A 21,759-nucleotide genomic window follows, 5' to 3' on the forward strand; every position below is an offset into this window, starting at 1 on the left:
CTTCTTCTTCCTAATACCAAATCCTTTTTGTACAAGGGTTGGTGTTAATTTTGACTAAAACATATATAATATATCTAATAATTGTTACATTGTTTTGTGTGTATGGCCTACTATAGAACAGACAATGTCCTGAGACTCAAGGTACTGCAATTCAGGTTAGAATAATGAAATGAATCTAGAAGAATTACAACGTTTTTCAATTCTTTTCTGGCAAAAGGTGTTTGAAACGAGGGCCTCGCACAGTGACTCATTCCTGCCGTTAGGAGAAGCAAGAGACACCCGGACGACCAATGATGTACGCAGTACGAAAAAAGAAAGACGTGTGAGGAGTGATGAAGAGTTGGGTGTAGGCAGAGTAGGTAGAGGCAACCAGAAGAGCAAAACAATAAGAACAGGGAGACAGTGATATACAGTCAATAGACCTGAGAGGCTCTGGGACACTTCTCCTGTCATCACATATTATGGAGATACAACCTGCCAAGAAGTGACTCAATTGATCACCCAATTGCATAAAGGCTTCTGCTTTCTCTCCCGGAGACAAAAATACGATGTGGCCCGATGGAGCCGGTGCCCTTTGGCGGAACATGTGATAGTGTGTGTCTGTCTGTGGGCTGCGAGAGCGAAGCAGAAGAGCCCGCAGGAGCGTGTGAAACACAATCGTACCCCATCAGCTCCAGGTCAGCAGCTTCTACGGGACAAAAATAGGCCTTTGCCGTCGGGCCCCCTGCAATCAGTGCTTAAGAGCGTCACCGCGTTACACTTCATCAAGCTTTTATCCCCAATTTAGCTTCACTTATGTTTAGCGACTTGAGGCTAGAGGAGGCTAAAATAAGGACAACTTGCCACGAAGGGAGCCTTGAAAAGTCTTCGGGGAGCATTGCGACTTTCTGTCGTCCCCGCGGAAGCAAACAACCACGGCTGAGCACACATCCTGAGGGTGTTGATACCAGAAAAGCCGCGATGACATCAATAGCTGGAGGCCGTCCCAGCCAATGGCCCCGCGGCCATTTCGGTTAAAGGGCTCCAAGATGAGGAGGAGCTCCGCCCCGTCCTAATGCTGCCTCCAGGAAGCGAACGCGGCCTCGACCCGGCGGACTGACGGCCCGCTGGCTCACTCATCCAGAACACTGCACTGATTAACCAGCCACGTCCACACAGACATAATAGTTGTACATGAAACTGTCAGAGAGGAGAGGGGAGCGAGCGGGCAGCAGAGTAAATTGTTGGATTGACTTAACACGAGTGGGAAGCAATAAAGTTCCCCGCCACACAAACTAATGACTACAATATGCGGACTCCCAGGCTCCCTGCGTCCCTCCCTCACTTTTTTTTTTTTTTTTTTCCTGTTCGCTCCTTTCTAAAGAAAAAAAAAAACCTCATCTCTCCTCCAGAGCAGAGGACAATCCTGTGATTTGTATCAAAGGACGCAAAATATTTCTGTGTGAAACCATTTTGAATTTGATCCAAACTTTGCAGCAGCATCCAATGTCAATGTTCCCGTTGTGCCAAAGACAACAGCTATTATGCTAACGAAGATTAAAACTGCTACTGTGGCTAATGAATAGGGATGAACTTTCTCCGACCGTCCACTTTCATCTATCCAATTAAGTGAGTGGTTTGTCTAAATTTCCTGGCCGGGACAATAATATCCGATGCGGGACATTTTACCCGCCAGGCTGCACACCCGCCGTGTGCAGACTGATAAGCACATGAAGCAATACTCTTATACTACTATTAAAGCAGGAGTCATGCAACAGACAACCAGAGGGCAGAATGAAAAAGGTCAAAGGTTAGCAGACAGACTCTTTGTAGGTGTGTAGGGTTACTGAGCCTCGGGTGTCGTCGAAGGCTATAAAAAAAAGCAGCTCCTGCCCAAAAATCAAACATAAAAGGGGGAAGGTGCTGCAGGCTCCGCCTCTGGAGGTTCGCTGCGGCAAGTGTTGAAAACAGGTGGGAACGTTCACCTTCAAAGATCACACTTAATCATCATAATCAGGGGCAATTTGCATAATGTGTGAGAATAAAGCTCCCCGCCATACAGTATATGCAACGTACAGTTAATTATTGTCTACCATGTACATCCCAGCACATCGCCATACACGGGGCATAACATCATGCCCGAAACAGTCATATTTTACTGAGCCAGATTGTTGCACCGTTGATAGGTTATGAATTCATTGCACATAATGTGGGTCTAGCAAATAACAAAAACAAATCATTAGAACTAAAACCAATTTCAAATCTCTTTTGGAAACATAATATCAAATTAAGTCAATTGAAAGAATGCAGAGGAACTTGCTCGCATGATCAATGAGATAGATACTGATCCTGTCAGCCAGCTCTTGTGGAGTGAATGAGTATTTCCCAAAATGACTATTTTTAAATGGTGATTCTGAGAACAGGCAGGTATACCACATTTATACACTGGAATACTGTCTGTGTTTTCTGTGACATTGAAGAAAATCCCCTCCCCATCCCTCTTGCCTTTTCTCTGTTCCCCATTTAATATCTGTGATGAAACTAGCGACACACAAACCGAGATTCCCCCCCCCCCTACAGGGATTCAACCCCAAAACAAAAGCTACTGTTCAATATAAGAGAATGCAATAAAACAGCCCTGCAATAAACAGGCTACTGCTGTTGTCAAGGTCAATGACTACTTGTGTCAACAAGGTGCTGAGTCAGCCGGATCGCTCCCTTGTCATGTTGGATTTTACTATATTGTACAGTGTTTATGTTTTGGTGCAGTTCCACAGGCACATGGCCTGCATGCTGTCGTTATCGTGCGGAACCCCGTGGAGCTGGACTCGTTGATCTCGCTCACGCGGATCAAACCCCGCTGTGCAGCCACATGAAAGGTTGGCTAGTTGATTCTATTGATTCTCATTTTCATGTGTCAGAAGTGTTCTTGCTGGCCCCGAGCAGCATCCGTGGCTTAAAAGGATGACACTTCACATTTGAGCCATCGGCCCTCTGGGTTCATTTTACAGCATTTACAGCATTTTGCCTTCCATAAATCATCCATTTTTGCTTTTTTTTTTTTCTTCCTGCAACTCCTTGCGCAAGAATGGATTCCTAAACAGTGATTTTCATTGTTTCTACTTTTGTCCTAAACTGCTCCCTGCTTCAGGCCAATGACTTCCTCGAGCCTGTCGGTGTGAGGGAGAATTTTTGCGATGGAGCTCGTTTTTTTTTTAAATCCTAAACCGGTGGGTGCTTTTTGAGTTGAGTCACACGCAGGATTGGAGCGAGGATATGGGCAGAGGAGGCACCGCCGAGAGTGTAATGAGTGCACGCAGAGTGAAGGATCAGAGACACAGTGTGACATATTAATCTCCTTCCTCCCGGGGAAGCTGACACCACCAGAACATAACAGGTACGAGAGGAAATTCACTTTGCAGTTGTCAGCGCGGGGTTTGGTGGCTGAGCTCTGTTTATAGAGCCTCGCACTCGCCATCCAACGTCAGTTTCGTGCAGAGTTCAAGCTACGCTAACAAAATATTCACCCACCAAAGCAGCACAGAACAAGTACAGCCGTTATTGGAGCAGCACCAATCTGTTAGCATTTTGTCTGTGGCCTCGTCTTTAACACAATAGATCTGGAGTCAGGACATGGATTAGCTCATTTTGGAATAAAGACGGGAACCAAGCAGAACCAAGCTAGCCTAGATCTTTCCAAAATGACATTTATGGAATAATTAAATGTGCAAGACACGTAAGCGGCTTCCCCCTGCTTCTATCTGCTAGATTAATATCCTCTTTTACTTTTTAAAGTAGACATTTTTGAATACACACTTGAAATCAACATAATTCTTTATGTTAAATATGAAGCTACAGACCGTTATCTTACATTAGCAACGTGAAGCAATGGGACACAGCTAGAGTTGCTCTCTCATAGCTTACTAATTAATATGTTGAAGCTGATTTGTTAAATCACTCTACTCCCAATCCTGACTCAAAGATGCGCAAATCAGATGCATTTAGGCCCGTTAGCTTTTGGTAAGAAATCAAACCAAGTTGCAAAATGTCAAACGGTTCCTTTAATGCACAGACATGAGACCCCACGATCGGGAAGAAAGTAAAGAAGACGGATTTCCTGAGAGCGTTCCGATACGCTATGTTGTACTAATAATAGGCCTTTTTGCACACGGCTCTCTCCTTCGTTACACCAAGGGCCGAAAAAAAAACAACACAAAACCAACATGACCACAACCGCCGCATGTGGGTCGCTGCCTCATCCAAAGAGGTCGAGGCTCGGTGCGGTGTGATGTCACGGGACAACTTTCATTAGCGAAGAGATAGGAAGTAAGAGGAATTGACTATTAAAAATTAACACTTCATAAATCAGCCTATTCAGCCTATTTGATGTGTCATACAGAAAAAATAGAAATGAGGGTACCGTACAGGTTTCCTCTTGCATCCACAGTGGTATAACCACACATTCAAGGCACATTCAATCAGTTTGTAAATTCACATACAATTTTCAACATTTCCAGTGAAAACAAAATAACACCATTGAAAAATTGGGATTAAAGGTGTTTTTTGTCTAATGGCCCATTGTTCCATTTGTGCCTTGAACACTTAGTGGTTTCCTTCACTGAACCCCTGCTGTCTTGGTGTACAGCTTAGCGTGAGGGTTGGACTGAACTCGAACCAGACATTGCATCATTTGTTGCTCCAGCTTGACGTCATGACGGCGTGTTTCCAGAGCACAGAGCACTGCCTCATGTATGTAGTTTCTATGTCGAATTAGATTCCACCAACGCTCTACCGGCGAATCTAAAGTAAATAAAGAGCTTCGGTTTATTTAGAGACGTTAGACTTTAGTTGGGATTTTGGCTTTTGATGTATGAATATCTAATGATCTGAGAGACTGCATCCAGATCCATCTCATTTCTGAAAGCTATGACAAAGAAGGGAGTGGACAAAATGATAAATGTGGGTTGTCCTCATCAAATACCCAACTCCAAAAAGAAGATATTTTGAAGTCCTTAAAGAATCATTTAAAAATGTAAGCTACTATATAGAATAATGTCTCATGAAGCTACTCACATCCCACATACTTATCCACTTATACACATACAAAATAAATATGTAAATTGTCACATCGCTGAGCAGATCAAAATTATCCTTGCAGGGCTCTCATTTTTCTTCTGCTGACAATCTGGCCTTCAGAGGCCCCGTGAGTCAGAACTGATTTATTTGCTTGCATCTGCATCACAAAAAAGGCAACATTTGAAATCGCCACGGACAAATTTCACAGTTCCTCAACTTTGATTATACATGCAGTGACCCTCTCTCGAGCATCAATCTTCACACATTCGATCTTAACCTTCACGATGTCTACCCTAAATAAAAATATGGGAACAAGCAGTTCTGCTATCTCTCAAATCAGAAATCCAATATGCCTTTTGATGGAAATAGATTGGATGAGCAAAGTCAGCTCTCATCCTGCAAGAGTGAATATGCAAATTGCAAATTGTCCGTAGAGAGACTATAATCCCACAGCATCTTCAAACACCCAACATCTCTTTGGCCGGTCCAAGTGTATACTTTGACATTAGAGTCGCAGTGAGAATATGTTTAGAGGACAATGTGCTGTGCTATTCACTGTATCAGTCACTGTGGATTAGCGAGCCTCGGTGCAGCAAAGCATCACGACAGACAGGGAGACTCAGGAGTGGATGGATGACATGCATTCAAAGGATTCAAATAGTGTCTGCGTCAGTGCATTTAAAGTGTCACTTTCTTCCCCCTTCTAAATCTTTAACTTTCTAGAGGTGACACAGGGAGCGCCCTCAGCCCTCATCAGAATCCATCGGGCCCCTTTTATTCGTCCATTAAAGCTGAAATCAGTCTGAAAACCAATGCTTTAGCTTTATACTTGCGATGCATGACGGCGAATGACAATAGGAGCAGAGTGCACCGCCTCTGATGCTCTGGATGAAATGATGAATCTTTTTCCTGAGGCTCCCTCGGTTCCTAACCCCCCCCCCCCCCCTCCCCCCTCCTCCCCCCAGGCTCTCATCAGCTGCGGCGGCTGAAACTGTGATGTGTAAGTGTTAAACTTTTTCAACCCAGAGGGTTGTAACACTTGGGGTCAACATCAGTCGCCTACCCCGAGGAGCCTTCTCTCTGTCTTTGTTGTTGTTATCAAACAGCCATAGGTGTTGGGAGAGGGCAAAGGGCAGGGTCTCTCTCTCTCTCTCTCTCTCTCTCTCTCAACGGCCCTCCAACAGACGAACATGCCTGACACTCTCCCTCGGGAGAGAGAGCTGCAGTCAGATGGCATCAGGATAACGGAACAACACGGGGCAATGCAACACCCGTGCTTCAGGAAAATAAGGAAAAGCTTGGGGAGGCCTGCAAAGTTTATCTCGTATCGGTGAAGTGATGATCTGAGTTCATCCAATGATGATCGATGCTGTACTGATTTTGCAACATCACGAGGTGATTACCATACTTAGAAGCCCCTACACACACACACACACACACACACACACACACACACACACACACACACACACACACACACACATCCATCAGAGGTTTAGTGTACTGCTGCATCCCCCCCCCCCCTCTCCCTCCCCCTTCCAGCGGCTGTCGTCCATCTCTTCGCATGCTGCACTCTTCAACCACTGTAGCAATGGTGCTCCGGGCTGCTGCTTAGTGACTCGGTTTAGGCCACTGACAGGCCAGCAAATAGACCAAATTGGATGGATGCAGCTTCTCTCACCGACCCTTAATAGTAGGCTTCAGAGCTCAGCTCCCTCATCTGTCACACAAACTTACGGGAAAACCAAATGTGCAGTCTCTTGTTCTCAGCCACTCGGTCTCAATGTTTCCCCCCCCCTTGTTTTCATGTCCTGCCTTCCATCTGCTGCTCTTCCCTCCCCTTCTCTCTCTCTCTCTCTCTCTCAGTAACTCTACGCCAGTGTGATTGCACGCTCGGAAGAAATACGCAGCGCAGGTTAAATTTATCATTTCATTTACCAAGGTTTAAGTTTTGCAGGTGTGCAAAAGGTTACAAAAGCAATCACTCATCATCCTCTGAACATGATCAATAATCTATAGCCTGGTTTAAAGAATGACCCTGAATGTGACATTTTTAGATGTGGGACTGTGTGCATTGGTGCATTTCTTTCACCATTCTCTCGTGGTATTCAGTGCAGAAGGTCAATGATTATATTGGGACACTGGAATAAGACGATTTTCTAAGTGGTGCATGAACTGCTTTCCGCCTCAGAGTTCTGAGAGGTCTGATCTTTTAAATCACATTCAGTCATAGACCACACGGCCCTTTAGATCATACATTTCTCTATCCAGCAGACGGGAGGAATTTGGTTTTAATCTCTCAATATTTCCCCATGAAAAACAGGAACCAATCACATGACGAAGAAAAATCATGCAAACAGCAATGCGTCAAAAATGGAATATTCATGAAATGCATCGAAATTCCTTGCTCCATATATTTTGGAGATTATCTGTAAGTGAACAGCGCTTCCTCCCAGCATCCTGTACATCCGCCTCCCAGTGCTGTGCGTGTCCTTCCAACGGGCTTCCAGCCGTGAGAGTCTTTGAGGTTCGGCGTGGCCAAAGTGATGCAACATCGTGGCAGGTACGAAAAGCAGCCGCTCGACATCCACTCAACTCCGCTTCAGCCGGTGAGTCAGAGAGAGCTCTGGACTCTTGTCACTCAAAAGAGAAATAGTGCATGAACTGAAATAACAGCCACCATAATGACACGGCGAGTCGTTTCAAGTGGCCTTTGATCACCATTGTACTACGGCGGTTGTGTGGGTGTTTCCCAGAAATCGGCTTTGGTTATTAAAAAGAAAACATTTGAGAATCACTGTAAAAGAGCACAGTATTCAACTCACAGATTTTTGTTAAAATGCACTGAATGTATCCGTTCGACCGATCGACATGCCGAATGCCTTGCTTGACGCCTTTTTTTTTTTGCTAATGTTTTAAAACGTTTTTCTAGCCGAGCTTGTAGCATTGCTCCCTCCGTCCGTTCGGTGCACAACTTTGTTCCTGTTTGTAATGTCTGAACGCTTAATTAAATGATTGCAATGATATTTTCTACAAACGGTCATGGTCCCCAGACGATTAATCTCACAGATTTCTGCGATTGACGGTCTTTTCATCGAGTTCCACCAGCATGTCGAATTTGTGGTGCAGAGTGAGATATGCACAGACATCTGTCGGGTTGGTCTCTGTGAATCGTGCATCAAATATTCAACGTCCAAAGGTCAAAGAGGTTAGACTAGTGGGTCAAAGGTGGCGCTCATTCTGTCAAATATCTCAACATTTTCTACACATACAGACAAAATGTTTTGTCACCGGTACCCACGGTGCCCTGGTGATCCGCTGACTCAGCCTCCAGTGCAACGTGATTGACGTTTTTATTTCGCACTGAAATAACAACCATCAAATCAGAATTTGGATGAAGCTGGTCATCCCTGACCTTTCGACGAGTGCCACATTTCAAACAAAATTCCTATTAATTCTATAGAACTACACCGCATAGTTGGACACCATGGTCAAACTTTTGTTGTTCAAAATGCAGTGCAAACCCCATTCCCAACTCGCCCCATTCCCAGTTCGCCCCATTCCCAGTTCGCCCCATTCCCAACTCGCCCCATTCCCAACTCGCCCCATTCCCAGTTCGCCCCATTCCCAACTCGCCCCATTCCCAACCTGCCCCATTCCCAACTCGCCCCATTCCCAACTCGCCCCATTCCCAGTTCGCCCCATTCCCAATTCGCCCCATTCCCAACTCGCCCCATTCCCAACCTGCCCCATTCCCAACTCGCCCCATTCCCAGTTCGCCCCATTCCCAACTCGCCCCATTCCCAACTCACCCCGTTCCCAACTCGCCCCATTCCCAGTTCGCCCCATTCCCAAATCGCCCCATTCCCAGTTCGCCCCATTCCCAACTCGCCCCATTCCCAACCTGCCCCATTCCCAACCTGCCCCATTCCCAGTTCGCCCCATTCCCAACTCGCCCCATTCCCAACCTGCCCCATTCCCAACTCGCCCCATTCCCAACCTGCCCCATTCCCAACTCGCCCCATTCCCAGTTCGCCCCATTCCCAACTCGCCCCATTCCCAACTCACCCCGTTCCCAACTCGCCCCATTCCCAGTTCGCCCCATTCCCAAATCGCCCCATTCCCAGTTCGCCCCATTCCCAACTCGCCCCATTCCCAACCTGCCCCATTCCCAACCTGCCCCATTCCCAGTTCGCCCCATTCCCAACTCGCCCCATTCCCAACCTGCCCCATTCCCAACTCGCCCCATTCCCAGTTCGCCCCATTCCCAACTCGCCCCATTCCCAACTCACCCCATTCCCAACTCGCCCCATTCCCAGTTCGCCCCATTCCCAACTCGCCCCATTCCCAACTCGCCCCATTCCCATGAGACTGATTCAAAACAACCATCCAAATTGTTCTCATTCAACGCATAGAAAATGAGACAATATAAAAAGTATTTAGTCATTATCAGCAGCAAGCTTACCGCCCCGGTGACTGCATGCAGTAGTTCAGGGGTCATAATGCAGCATTGAAGTATGTAAAACCTTTCCCACTCTTTTTCTGCTCTGCCTTCCTCTAAATTCCCAAGGCCAGAAATATATTCGGGAATAATCTGTGTAACATTAGTTCAATCTTTTTTTCAATCTAATTTGAGGACATTTAAAAGGGAAGCACATGTGCACACTAAAGAATAGTTTCTCCATTTCTCCAGTGATCAACACAATATGCTCAAATGACGTTTTTTTTTTTTTTTTCAAGGAATGTTTAATCGTTCAGGTTTAATGTACCACGCCCTACTACGACTGCCATAACAAAATATACAGTGAAATGTCAAAAGTTCCATTTGCTGCTTCCATCTGTCTTTTCACAGTATGGTTGTTGTTCTGCCGGTCTCCGGTCCACATGAAGAATGAAATGGGAGTAAAGCAGGAACCAGCATGTGTTAGCAATAAGAAATGAACTAAATAGACATATACCTACTCCTGTGGTAATCTGAACCATATGCCCATAGTTCAGCCGGGGGTTGAGCAGCTCACTCGGTTGGAGTGAAGGATCGAGAAGACCAACGTCCAGCTGCCTAAGTACGGAGTTTGACACTGGATGTGTAGACCTAATGTAAACACGTCGATGGATACCGAAGAGCAGTCTGGTTGACTGGCACATTTCCTCATTGACTTTTTCCCCACACACTCTGCAGCACAACATAGGGTTACAGATCATAGTTCAATCTGAATGACATCTGTTCTGGGTCAGAAACATGTGTGACCACAGCTCGGCTGAGGCTTCCCAGCGCGGCCTTCCACACCTTGATTGACAGCGCTACGAGAGCATTGCCAGACATGTAGGACGGGACAACGTGGGCTCAGGTTGGCACATATTCCCCATTAGAGCTGTGGAAGAACGTGCACTAATGCACCAAGTGAAACAGCTTGTAATGAAACATGGCGGAACACTTTTTAAGAAGCAAGAAAGAGCGGGTTTTGCAAAGCGAGAGAGCGAGTGAGGATAGACAAAGAGAAGGCATCCATTTATTCACGTCTCGAAGAGTCCGGCTCAGCTCTTCAGGTCACAAGCTCTCATTGAGTCAATTGTTTGCTGGGAATAAAGAATAAATAAAAAAAAAAATGACGTGTTCACTTTTCTCAAACACGCATCCTTCAAGATACGCAACAACACACACACAAAGGTCTGAAGGTCAGCGCTCTGAGCTCTCATGGGAGGTAATGGGATACAGGTCCGTTGGAAGTGAATCAGCAGAGCATCAGCGGGCTCAACGCCTCCTGGAATGCGACTAAGTTCCAGTATGTGCATCGTACGCAGTGCTTAACGGATCACAGTGTCGCTATATTCAATCTGGATTCAGACCAGGTCAATAAAAGCACCTTTGCGGTTGTTAACCATTGACTTCAATGTCACTGTTAAATATCACAAGTCAAAATATGTCACCCATTATATTAATCACAAGTTCTAAAAAGCGTAATTGAGCTTCAATCAAATAATAAAAACTTTTTTTTTCAGGAATTGCATATTTAGACTCTCCAAGATTGATCGGCATTTCTAAAGCTCCACAGAAACCTCGACAGACCACAATGCATTGCACCCGCGAGACCAGTTCTGAGGAAGAGATGCAACTGTGGAGTCTCTTAGCTAGAAAAGCGTCCTTTCTCGGTGTTATATCCGTCACACCTTATCTCTCCACCTGCAAATTGACAAAACAAGTACAGGCACATCCATGGGACTGTAGAAAGGCATTGTGGGAAATGAGTTGCTATGTGTTTATCAGGTATATAAATCGTTTTAGGGGTGACTCAAAAACAACGAGCTGCTCGTCAAGGATTCACAACTTAACAGGCAGCAGCAGGGATGAACACACACGGTGTAAATTCATCAAAGGATGAATACCGTCTGAGGAAAAGATGTGTTTTCTTTCATGGAAACACTGAAGGACCATTTCCTGTTGTTCATGTTCAAATAATGGGGTTTGTGAAAGACTGAAACGGGAGAAGCTGAGCTCGCCACGATCACCTCAGGAACCCCAGACACGTTCTCAACCCCCGGGGGGGGGGGGGGGGGGGGGCTCACCGCACTACAGCCGTGGGTCGGCTTCGCGTCAACATTGGCGGCTCGGAGAGGTCGGGGAAGATTTTCCTCACCTTGGCAAATATTTTATCAGTCAAGGATTGAGTGACAAATGATGAGGATTTTAAAGGGATAGTTTGACATCTCGCGAAAAAAAGCACATTCTTTTTTTCTTTTGTTACAAGATGAAAGGATGAATTCCACTTTCATGTAAGTTCAAGCATGTTCCTTTGTCTTTGCTGTAACTTTATATTTAACTAGAAATGAGAGTGGCATCCATCCTCCCTTCTAAGCAGTGCATATCCCAAAATATCAAAACTATTCCTTTGACTGAATCCACTCAACATTTCTTAAACTCTGAAAATAGGTGAAAGACGTTCGTAAAAGCGCAAACAAGCCGAACCAAATGAGGTGAACAGACGTAGCTTTTCACTGAGAGTCTCCATCCAACTCAAACAACTCTTCACTATGAGGGCTCCTCTTCACACTGACTGACTGTGCGGGGTGCTGGACTTGCATGTTGATTTGCCGATGTGACGGCATTATCAAATGAGGATTAACCACAAAATCCCAGGGGGGGGGGGCTCGTGGTGACTGATTTGCACAAGGAACGATGTGTAGGTGTTATTGTGTTTAAACCACAGGTGGGATGACAGGTAGAAGCGGAGTTGCGTCACGAGACAACGGGCAGTTGCTAAAGCGTCGCTCTCATTAGTGCAAGGCAAGTGGATTGAGGTACTGTGGTGTACGAATGTGTCGTATGAATCACAGTTTGTCGACATGTCGCGACATGCAGCCTTCTCTATCAGGCATATCTCACGTCTAATGTGACAACGTGACTTCTTTTGACTTTCTCTCAGCTCACATCAAAAGTGGGGGAAGTTAAAAGTGCGTTTACCCGTATCGTCTTTATAACTTCATGCCAGACGGGCTGCTATTTAAACAGGATCATTTCGCTCCACACAACAATAGGCAAAAAAAAAAAACAGTGCAGTAGATACTGATGCTTCGCCTTACTAATCCACTTGCTGGTTCTTGTTTGCCCAGAGTCGTCTTCCTGCTATAAGAAGGAGGCGTTGCTTGACTGGGTCTCATCTGTCACCCAGAGCTTCTCTTGTTTGATCCTCGCCATCTGTGCTGCCTTCCTTCCCTGTGCTTTTGTCCCGGAGTCGACATCGTGAACAATGTATTCTTAGCCACGGCTTCACTGGAATTGCCTCCATAGTGCAGAGTAATTCTTAGATTTTGGTCCATAGCGTTGGTACATTTTCATTGTCTGTGAGCTGATACAGAATCCGCTACCTGCACATTGGAAAAACTCAAGTCATCCGAGAAGATTTAGTCCAGGGGGGAAACAAACATATCCCAAAGACAGAAATAAAGCTGCTTCCACAATAATCTCTCCTGAGATAAAAAAAAGCAAACAATATTTTACTCTGACAGTTAATGGGAATGTAAAGAGTGGTTTAAAAGCTCCATTTTAGTGCCACTAACAACATTAAAATTGGGCAGATGTCATTTTAGTGTTCATTTAGCTGACGCTTTTCTCCTAAGCGACACACAATGAGTGCATTCAACCAACAGGGCACAGACCCAGAAAGAACAATAATTAAGCAAGTACGGTTTCTTCAAGAAGGCCAAACTGCTAAAGTGCTAAAAGGAAGTGACATCGTAAGTGCTTTTAGTGATTCTAGCTTGCCTCTGAGGCTCTATAGACTTTACGCTGTCTTGGTGTCATTGGAGGGAGCTCGTTCCCACCTTTAGGAGCCGGGACAGCGCACCGTCGGGATGCCGCTGAGTGTTTGGCTCTCTGTGAGGGAGCAACGAGCCGGTTTGCAGATGCGGAGCGGAGCGAGCGGGCAGGGGCGTACCGTTTGACCACGTTGTGGATGTAGATTGGAGCCGATCTGTGGGCAGCACGCTGCGCAGACACCGACGTTTTGAAACGGCTGCGGGGCAGCCACTGGTAACCAGTGAAGGGAGCGGAGGGTGTGGGTGAACTCAGGTGAAAGACCAGCCGATGCAATTCTTGTTTGTGTTTACAGTGTCTACGATGACCATGACCTGTTTTCATACTGGACCTAATGCCGGTCCCCCGAGCACACGAACCAACACACGCAGAGCAATGAGTGCAACTATCACTTGAACTTCATCCTTTACCAGATAAAAAAGGGTCTTAAAAAAACTAAATGGTCACAGGTGTTGCCAGAAGGGCGCAGAATTAACTGAAAAAAACCTCTAATCGGGTGAAGAAAGCTTGGCGGGAGCTCACAGACGCTGTACCAGTCTCCATGTCACATCAGCATTCCTCCTTTTCAATTAAAACCAGATCTGCTCCTGGGGCATGTGCAACTGTGTGTGTGTGTGTGTGTGTGTGTGTCCCTCTCCGTGTGCACGAGTGTGTCTGTATCGCCGCCTTATATGGGAACGTGTACGCTGCTGTGTGAGGGCTTCCCTTGCTCAGATATGTTCTATCTAACCCCAGACACAATGGGGACTGGTCTACCCTGGTACAGAGTGGTACAGCTGCAGACCGCAATCATTCCCGTCTGCACCGCCTCCCGCTCAGCACGTATGCACCAGGCACCGACCTCGCAGTGAAAAATCGGAATGAGTGGGACGCTCCCTCACCCCCCCCCCCCCCCCCCCCCCGAGGCACTGACCTAAAATGGCCCAAAGCAACCAAGTGGAAGAGCAGCAGCAAAGTGTCACGGTTCTAATATCCCACGACACAAACAAGTGCCTCGGCATGTCCGGATTCCAAGGGTGCCTTTCGATAAGACCCATCTGTGTGTGTGTTTTCCGTGTGCTGGAGAGACCGTGTGTTTTTTTTCAGTCAAAGAAAGTGGGAGTGAGTGGGAGAACAATGCCACCGAGCAGAAAACCGGTTGTTCAAATTACCTTAAATTACCCTTCGACAGGGTGATATTACAACGTGCAAGTTGTAGAGTCTTTGAGCTGCCGTTGGCAGAGAAGTATCTCTGACAGCTCTATAATGGATTGCTCACTCAATAATGTTTGAACGTCAACGCAGTATGGTAAGTCCACAGAGCAGCCCATGCCTCGCCGTGTGTTCAGACAGCTGCGGGAATAGCGACTGAATATGTTTTCCCGAACGAGGTGTAGCTTTTGCCAGTTTTCATCTCAGGTCCACACACTTAAACAAGATTTTATATGCACTGGAAGTATTTTTTTACCCTGTTTAATTCATCTTTTTGGTGGCTTTGGGGCAGTGGATACAGCTGTAAACAGTGAGATATGATTGTATGAAGATTTTTTTGCAAATGTGTCAGCAAATAGTTGCTTTGTCACCAGTCTGCAGACACAGAGCAACATTAGCATTTATTTGGAGTCAGCATACAAGTTCAATATTTGCTCTTATTTTAGCTCCTTTTTTAAACAGAGGGACCCATATTCTTATTTACTTTATTTACATTTAATACTGATTATAGCAGAAATATTCAAATCATATTACCTACAGACATTTGAAATTAATCTAGGGTGATATTTTCTTTTAAATGTTTAACCCAAACCATCTCTCCCTGTTCTGACAGGATTCCACCGCCAATAAAAGGGAAATTCAACACGCAATTAACGCTAACTCAGACATGTCTAGAGGATCCCTTGTCATCTCGCTGTATGTGCGTGAGTTTGTGTGTGTGTGTGTGTGTGTGAGTGTGTCAGAGGCCAGCTGGATGCTGAGCTGTGAGGTTCAGTAGGTGTGTAACAAACATTTTAGCACGTACTTTTTACTGGTACTGTGTAAAGGACTGTCAATTAATATAAATTAATTAAATAACCATGAGTTGGATATTTAATGCAAATCTCCTTATATTTAATGTACGGCCACAAGGAGAAGCGAGTTAGTTTGGTAGCAAGCAGTATTTTCCTCAAGTGTTGTCGTCACTATGCTGTTGCCAGGCAGCATGTGGAGACCTGGGCCAGTTACTGCCAACGGATTAAAACGATGTTATGCCAGAAATTCATCTCCTTCTGATAAAAATGATCACCCAAAACAACCAACAAATCAAACAGAAGATTAATCAGTAGAATTTAGAGGTACTGGTAGGCCTATTTTCCTTTAGACAAGCAGAGAATAGCTGGTTTCCTCTGTTATGCTAAGCTAAGCTAACCTGCTAATGACCCATTGTGGCTTTATAATTGACGTGGAGACTAAAGAGTGGTATCAATCTCCTCATTCTACTTCTGGTGAGAAAACCTTTCCCAAAATATTAAAGTGTTGGGTTAATCCTTTGTACAAAACAGAAAACTTGTTCAAATTGTTCAAGTCATTACTAAGGTAGCTGATAGAAGCTGGAATATACTTATGAACTTGTGTCTAACTACCTAATATCAAAGCGAAAGTAGGAACCAATTCCTCCTAGCCGTGCTTAACCCAGAGTTCTAAAGTATTGTCATTTAGTATGAAGTCACTTTAATAGACTCAGACACATGTTTTAATGATGAGGAATTTATTAACAAAGCTGAGAGTCGAAAAACAATGCTGTTTAGACAGAGGCTAGACTCAACATTGAGTGAAAAAATTGAAAGAAAACGTCCAAAATCGGGCAAGTATTTAATATTATATATCATTTAAATGCCTGTATTTGGTGAAACAAAGATTTATTGAGCACAAGAGCTCCATCGGGCCCAGAGATGTTAACCATCTGTTCTATTCGATTTCAGGGCATCCGACATATTGAATTCCCAAGAGGGCAGATATGGATTGAAAGATATGCCAAAGGGAGCTTTTTGGGGATTTAGCTTCAGCAATGGACCTCAATGATTTTGATATGAGCGTATGATTCAGATATAAGTTATTTAATGTTGAATTTGGTCTATGTTTTGTGGTGCCCCCCTGACTGATACCCTTTTATAGCCCCTTGTTCTAAAGTTCAAAGTCCTGCTTTGAGATTTTTATTTTCTTTAAATCTGGGATACTTGATTAATGAGGGCTTAAAGGTGTGACAGGTGTACTACATACAGTGATTGGGGTTGTTTATTTTTACAACAACCATCCCAGCTGAACCATGTATGCTGCCAAAACGCTAATAATAAAATATTCTCTCCATAGAGTTAAGTGTGCATATAACTGTTTTACCAGCTGATTTGCTTTGTGACCCCACTAAAAGAAAATTAGCTTTTGTAAAAGAGATGCAATTTAAATCTTCATAAAGGCCCCTTGACAAGGGGTCACCAACGTTGGCATAATATGGAAAAACAACCTGAATTGCTTCCTCTTGGTAGAAAGAGACTGAGAAAATTGATGGAGCGATATGGGGGTTCAATTTGGCGGACAGTGGCTTTAAGGACAACCCTCCCCTTGATTGACTGGTGCCTCGGCCTTATCTGTCACAGAAGATAGCGGGTATCTTAGAGGTTCAGAGGTCCTGCAGTGTCACAACTTTTCACACTTACGTTATGAACTTAAACTCAGGCACACGTGTCTGTCCGCTGTGACTATTGGGCAGGTATCCTGAAATCCTGTCAAAATACTCAATGTATCTGATGAACATCATGAGACAAAGAGCTGCGTTCACATAATGTCGTCTTTCGAGTTGATGAAGCTGAGGGCGTCGTTAGCATAGTTTTGCCTATTAACACATTGAACTAAACAGCATTCATGTTTGTAGCCATTTGGCAACATTCTGTTCTCTGCTTTGGTTTTCCATCCACTCCTTAAGGAACATATTTGTCTTTTCAATGGCTAAATGCTCCACTTGCCTGAATAGCCAATGGGGACTGAGCAGCAATATAGCTAGTCAATGGAGTTTGACACTGGGCAGGTAATGTCATGTGACCAAAAAGCAATTAAGTGTTGTCCAGGACAACCAAAACCGGTTCATTAAGACCATACATCTCATTTCTCTTTACGCATGGAAATGTACTGGTATTATAACAATGTAGATTCAAGCTGCTTTCCAGTCCATTGTCCTGCTAATAATGATTATCCTGTGAACCATACTGTACTTTGTAAAGCCGTGGACAGAAACATCTACATTCCACACGCTTCACATGATGTTTTTTCCCTCGCATCTCATCCTATTCACCGGTCCAGTGAACCTCTGAACACCACACATCTCTTCCACTGCTGGTGCCTCGCTGCATGCCAAGTGGTCAGAGTGTGCGACAGAATATTGACATTCTGTAATGTATACTACGCACTCGTACTTTGAGGATATTTGTGCAGGCTCTTTCGGACTGTGTCACTGAAGCATTATGACCGTGGGCTGTCGCATACAAACAGGCATTGAACGGATAAACAAGCTGACATACATGCTTGACAAGAATGTTTCACTGTGCCTTTAAGAGAAAGAGGTACAATGAAGTAAAGTGCAGTGCTCATGATGCCAGGCTTCTGTTGGTGATTCATCAATACAGTCACAGTCTCCCCGAGTTTCTCTCTGTGCCTGTCTGTCTCTCGTTCTCTCTCCCTCACTCCATAACTCAGTTTTATTCACATCACTCTGCATAATGCACAATAGCACACAGGTCCCCCAAGGCCTTTCATTACGTAAACCTGTTGCAAGAGGAGCCGCAGCAGCATTTTTACAACATCCATCAAAATGGGCAAGAGCGTTAGAGTGGTTTGTGATGCATTGCTGTTGGAACCGCAACGAAGTCCAAATACAATTACACATACTTTCCGAGCAGTAAGTATTTCTAAAGACGTAGAAAGCTGACGGGAAAATTACAAGCGAGGCATTGTGTGTATCAGTAATCAGCAAATGTACGCTGGCGTGAAAGACCTCCATCGTCTGTGGGGTGGAAGGGGGGGGGGGGGGGGGGGGGGAGGGATAAAACTCACCTCTGCAGGGCATTATTGTGAAAACCAACAGGGAGAGCCGCTTTCACTGAAAGCTCTCAAAGAGAGGCATTAAGCCCGGAGACATCAGGGCCGGTTTCCTGATTTTGTGCATTAACAAAACAGCCGCATACAGTTGCAGAAGGATAAAATAAAATAACCTTTGCAATGTAACACTGCACTAAAGATGGAGGAGGCAAGCTGGCCTTAAGAGGACCACTCTCTCCCACCCTCATCTACTGAGTCAGCCATCCTCTGCTTGCAGCTCCCAGTTAGAAGGTGGAACTACCTTCACAGCTCATTCTTAGAAGGAAGCACTATACAGAAATGCTTCCTGGCGAATGGGTTTAAGTTCATCGTTCTTCAACATAAGAGAGATTTCCTTATCTGAAATGCGGCAGCAAACTAATTCTAAGAGGGGTATTTTTTTTTCATAGATGATTGTCACCTACGTTTATATATGGTTGTTTATAGGTTATACAGATGTAAATATAAAGTGTGAGAGATAGGGAAATCTACAAGTGACACATTACGCATCACATTGTGAGTGGCAAAGGGGTGGAGAGGGAATCCTGGACCAGTGCTCACAACTCACCGCTTGCATTCTTCCCACATATCAGGTGTTGCCAGACCTGCAGAGACCCCCACATCTCTGCGTCAGTGTTGACAGCCTGCTCCAGGGTCTCCACGGTGAACTTGGGGATTCCGTTATCCCGCTCCAGCAGCGCACTGCGCAGCGCACGCGCGTACACCTCGCGGAAGAGGCTCTCCATGCACGCGGCAAGGTAGATCGCCGCGTGCTCGTGGATCCTGACCGCGATCCTGCTGTCGACCATCCACCTGAAGAACTTCCCCACGTTGAAGATGACTCCGCAGCGCACCGACTTGCCGCGGCTGAACTTGTCCTCCTCCGTGCTCATGTTGTACAGGGACAAGGCACTCAGGGCCGCGCTGATGCAGCTCATGGAGACGCTCCACGACAGGACGATCTTTATGGCACTTTGGACCTCATATTTGGTGCACTTGGCGTAGCGCAAACTCAGGCGCTGCGACTCCTTCGCGACCCTCACCAGGACCCGGCTGACCAGCACCGAGAGCCGGAGCAGGACGTCCTGTGGGGGAGGCGGCAGGGTCATCTCCTCGTCCCGGCTCAGCGCGCTCGCCACTTCCCCGAGGCTCCACGGCACATCCTCAAGCTCGGGTAGTTTAGCGCACTGCCCGGTGCTCTCCAGGATCTCGGCGTCTTCGACCAGGACAGTGTTAACAGTGTCCAGACTGTTGTGTCGACTGTGCATGGATTCGGTTAAATGCCAGTGGTTCCCCCCATGCGCCTCCGAGCAGCACAGCGACGCACTGGAAGATCTGAAGGAGTCGGCGGTTCCACCATAACCCGAGTCGAGCGTCAAATCCTCCAGGGTCCTCGCAGCTGACTTGCTACTCCTTGCCATAACTGCACTTCATACTGTAAAAGAGGGCTTGGGGGAAGTGGAGGAAAATACAGTGGAGGAGTTTGGACACGTGCGCGTCTTGCGCGAGCTCCTCTTGCCAAAATAATTGTGGGGTTTGTTTCTTCAAGTAAAAGTCCGTCCCAGGCTTTCGTATAAAGTTATAGTATCTCACTACAGTGCATCGACAGTCACAAGGAGCTGTACGCAGTGCCTGACAGATGGGGGCGGGGCCATAGAGACCCGAGAACGGCTCTCAGCCAATGGGCTCTCGGGATGAAGAAGCAGAGAGTTCTAATTGGGTCGCTTTAAGAGGATGTAAAAGTCAGTGATGAAGCAAATCATACGTCTAATGAATATATCTTTCTTAAACTATGTAAACATTGAGCTCAATGCTGGCTACAGTCTACTTTTGGGACGTTTTTTTAAGACTTCAGAATAGCGTAAATAGTAGAATTTAAAGGATAGAAACGGTGGTAAACAATACATCACATAATGTACAGTAGAAGTAGCTGGTGTTATACAATGATGTTTAAGGGACAAGGCCTCCATAGGGATCAGGATCTTCAAATGTTTTCTGAGGTTCCATGTCTGATCGTAACATGACTCAATACCATTAATAATTGATTGCATGCATAATATATCCTTCTCAAATGCTCTGGAGGAAAACTCATTGAAAAGATCTGAAATACTTTCAAGGTCATTCGCTGGGATCACTTGTATCGACTATCAGTAATTATGTTTTTTCCAAGATAAACCCATGGATTTGAGGAAATCCGCAGAATCCTCCTATTCCTGATGGTTGATGCAAATGCCAGAACAATTCAAAATTTAAATGTAGTAGTAAATTCATTGCACAGCAAAAAAAAAACTGTGGTCATACTCTAATACTGGGAAAAAGAGTGCTACCAAATAACTGAATTGACTAGGTGGTGGAAAAATATCTTAATTTATACGATGAAGGGGAGATTGCTCACTAATCTGAGATGCAGTGAGAATGAAGCTTCTGTATTTGACAGTAAACTGGACGTCTCTGGAGCAACAGTGAACCCTGCTGTTGTACAGTCAAACTTCAGTTTATTTATTGAGGCAAAAGGTTCCACATTTCTGTAAAATGGATTATTGAAATGATATATTCTTCACTGGTCTGTCAGGGTAGATAATTGCAAGCATGTGATGCATGCAACTAATGAAGATATTATTACATATACAGACTGTGTACGTCGCACAAACTTCCTACAGCTTCAGAGAAAATAAATCAATGAGATTGATTTGTTCTAATTATATTGAACGAAGTCACCTCTTTAACTGACATGGCAGCTCTGTCATTTTGATATAAGGTACCAAATCATTTTGGTAAATCAATTCAAGTAAATCAAGTAAAACTAAATTGGGTTATAAAACTCAGGATGATTTAATATCACAATTTATATTGCAAGTCAGCTGTTAACCAGCCCTTCCAGCTTATGACATGCTTAAATCAATCAATTTACAGGAATCATCAAGTAAGACAGAGCCCGATTTGGAAAGAGGCAATTAAGAAAAAGGTGATTTTTAAACTCAAACTAAGTGACTTGTGGGGCTTTATTTATGTCAATGTGATGGTGTTGTTTTTTAACCAGATGAACTAATGACATTCCTCTTAGCCATACTTTGTGTTTGCGGCCATTAATGTTGGCGTGTCAGGCAAACATCAGCATTGTAAGCATGCTGACATTAACATTGAGCTCAAAGAGCTGGTGTGCAGCCATTCTGAGTGGATAGCGTGGTTTTAGACTCTTAGTGTTGTTTCATATTACCTACAAACTACAAGCAATGCATTTCTACATCGCTTAACACGTCATACACTATCTTACACAGCAACCGCAATCACCTCGAGGCATTGGCTGAACA

The 21,759-nt window shown here is 45.0% G+C and overlaps 1 protein-coding gene across 2 annotated transcripts in view; it reads right to left on the minus strand.

Moving 5' to 3' along the window:
* The window catches only part of btbd11b (BTB (POZ) domain containing 11b), a 52,648-nt gene extending 31,912 nt beyond the window's left edge, over nucleotides 1-20,736 (minus strand). For both annotated transcript variants that reach the window (XM_037451486.2, XM_037451485.2), the window contains exon 1: nucleotides 19,017-20,736. In XM_037451486.2, coding sequence (XP_037307383.2) covers nucleotides 19,017-19,869 — 853 coding nt within the window. In that variant the 5' untranslated portion in view covers nucleotides 19,870-20,736. The remainder of the gene's footprint in view (nucleotides 1-19,016) is intronic.
* Nucleotides 20,737-21,759: the final 1,023 nt, after the last annotated feature.

The sequence above is a fragment of the Pungitius pungitius genome, chromosome 6, assembly GCF_949316345.1.
Source record: "Pungitius pungitius chromosome 6, fPunPun2.1, whole genome shotgun sequence".
NCBI lineage: Eukaryota > Metazoa > Chordata > Actinopteri > Perciformes > Gasterosteidae > Pungitius > Pungitius pungitius.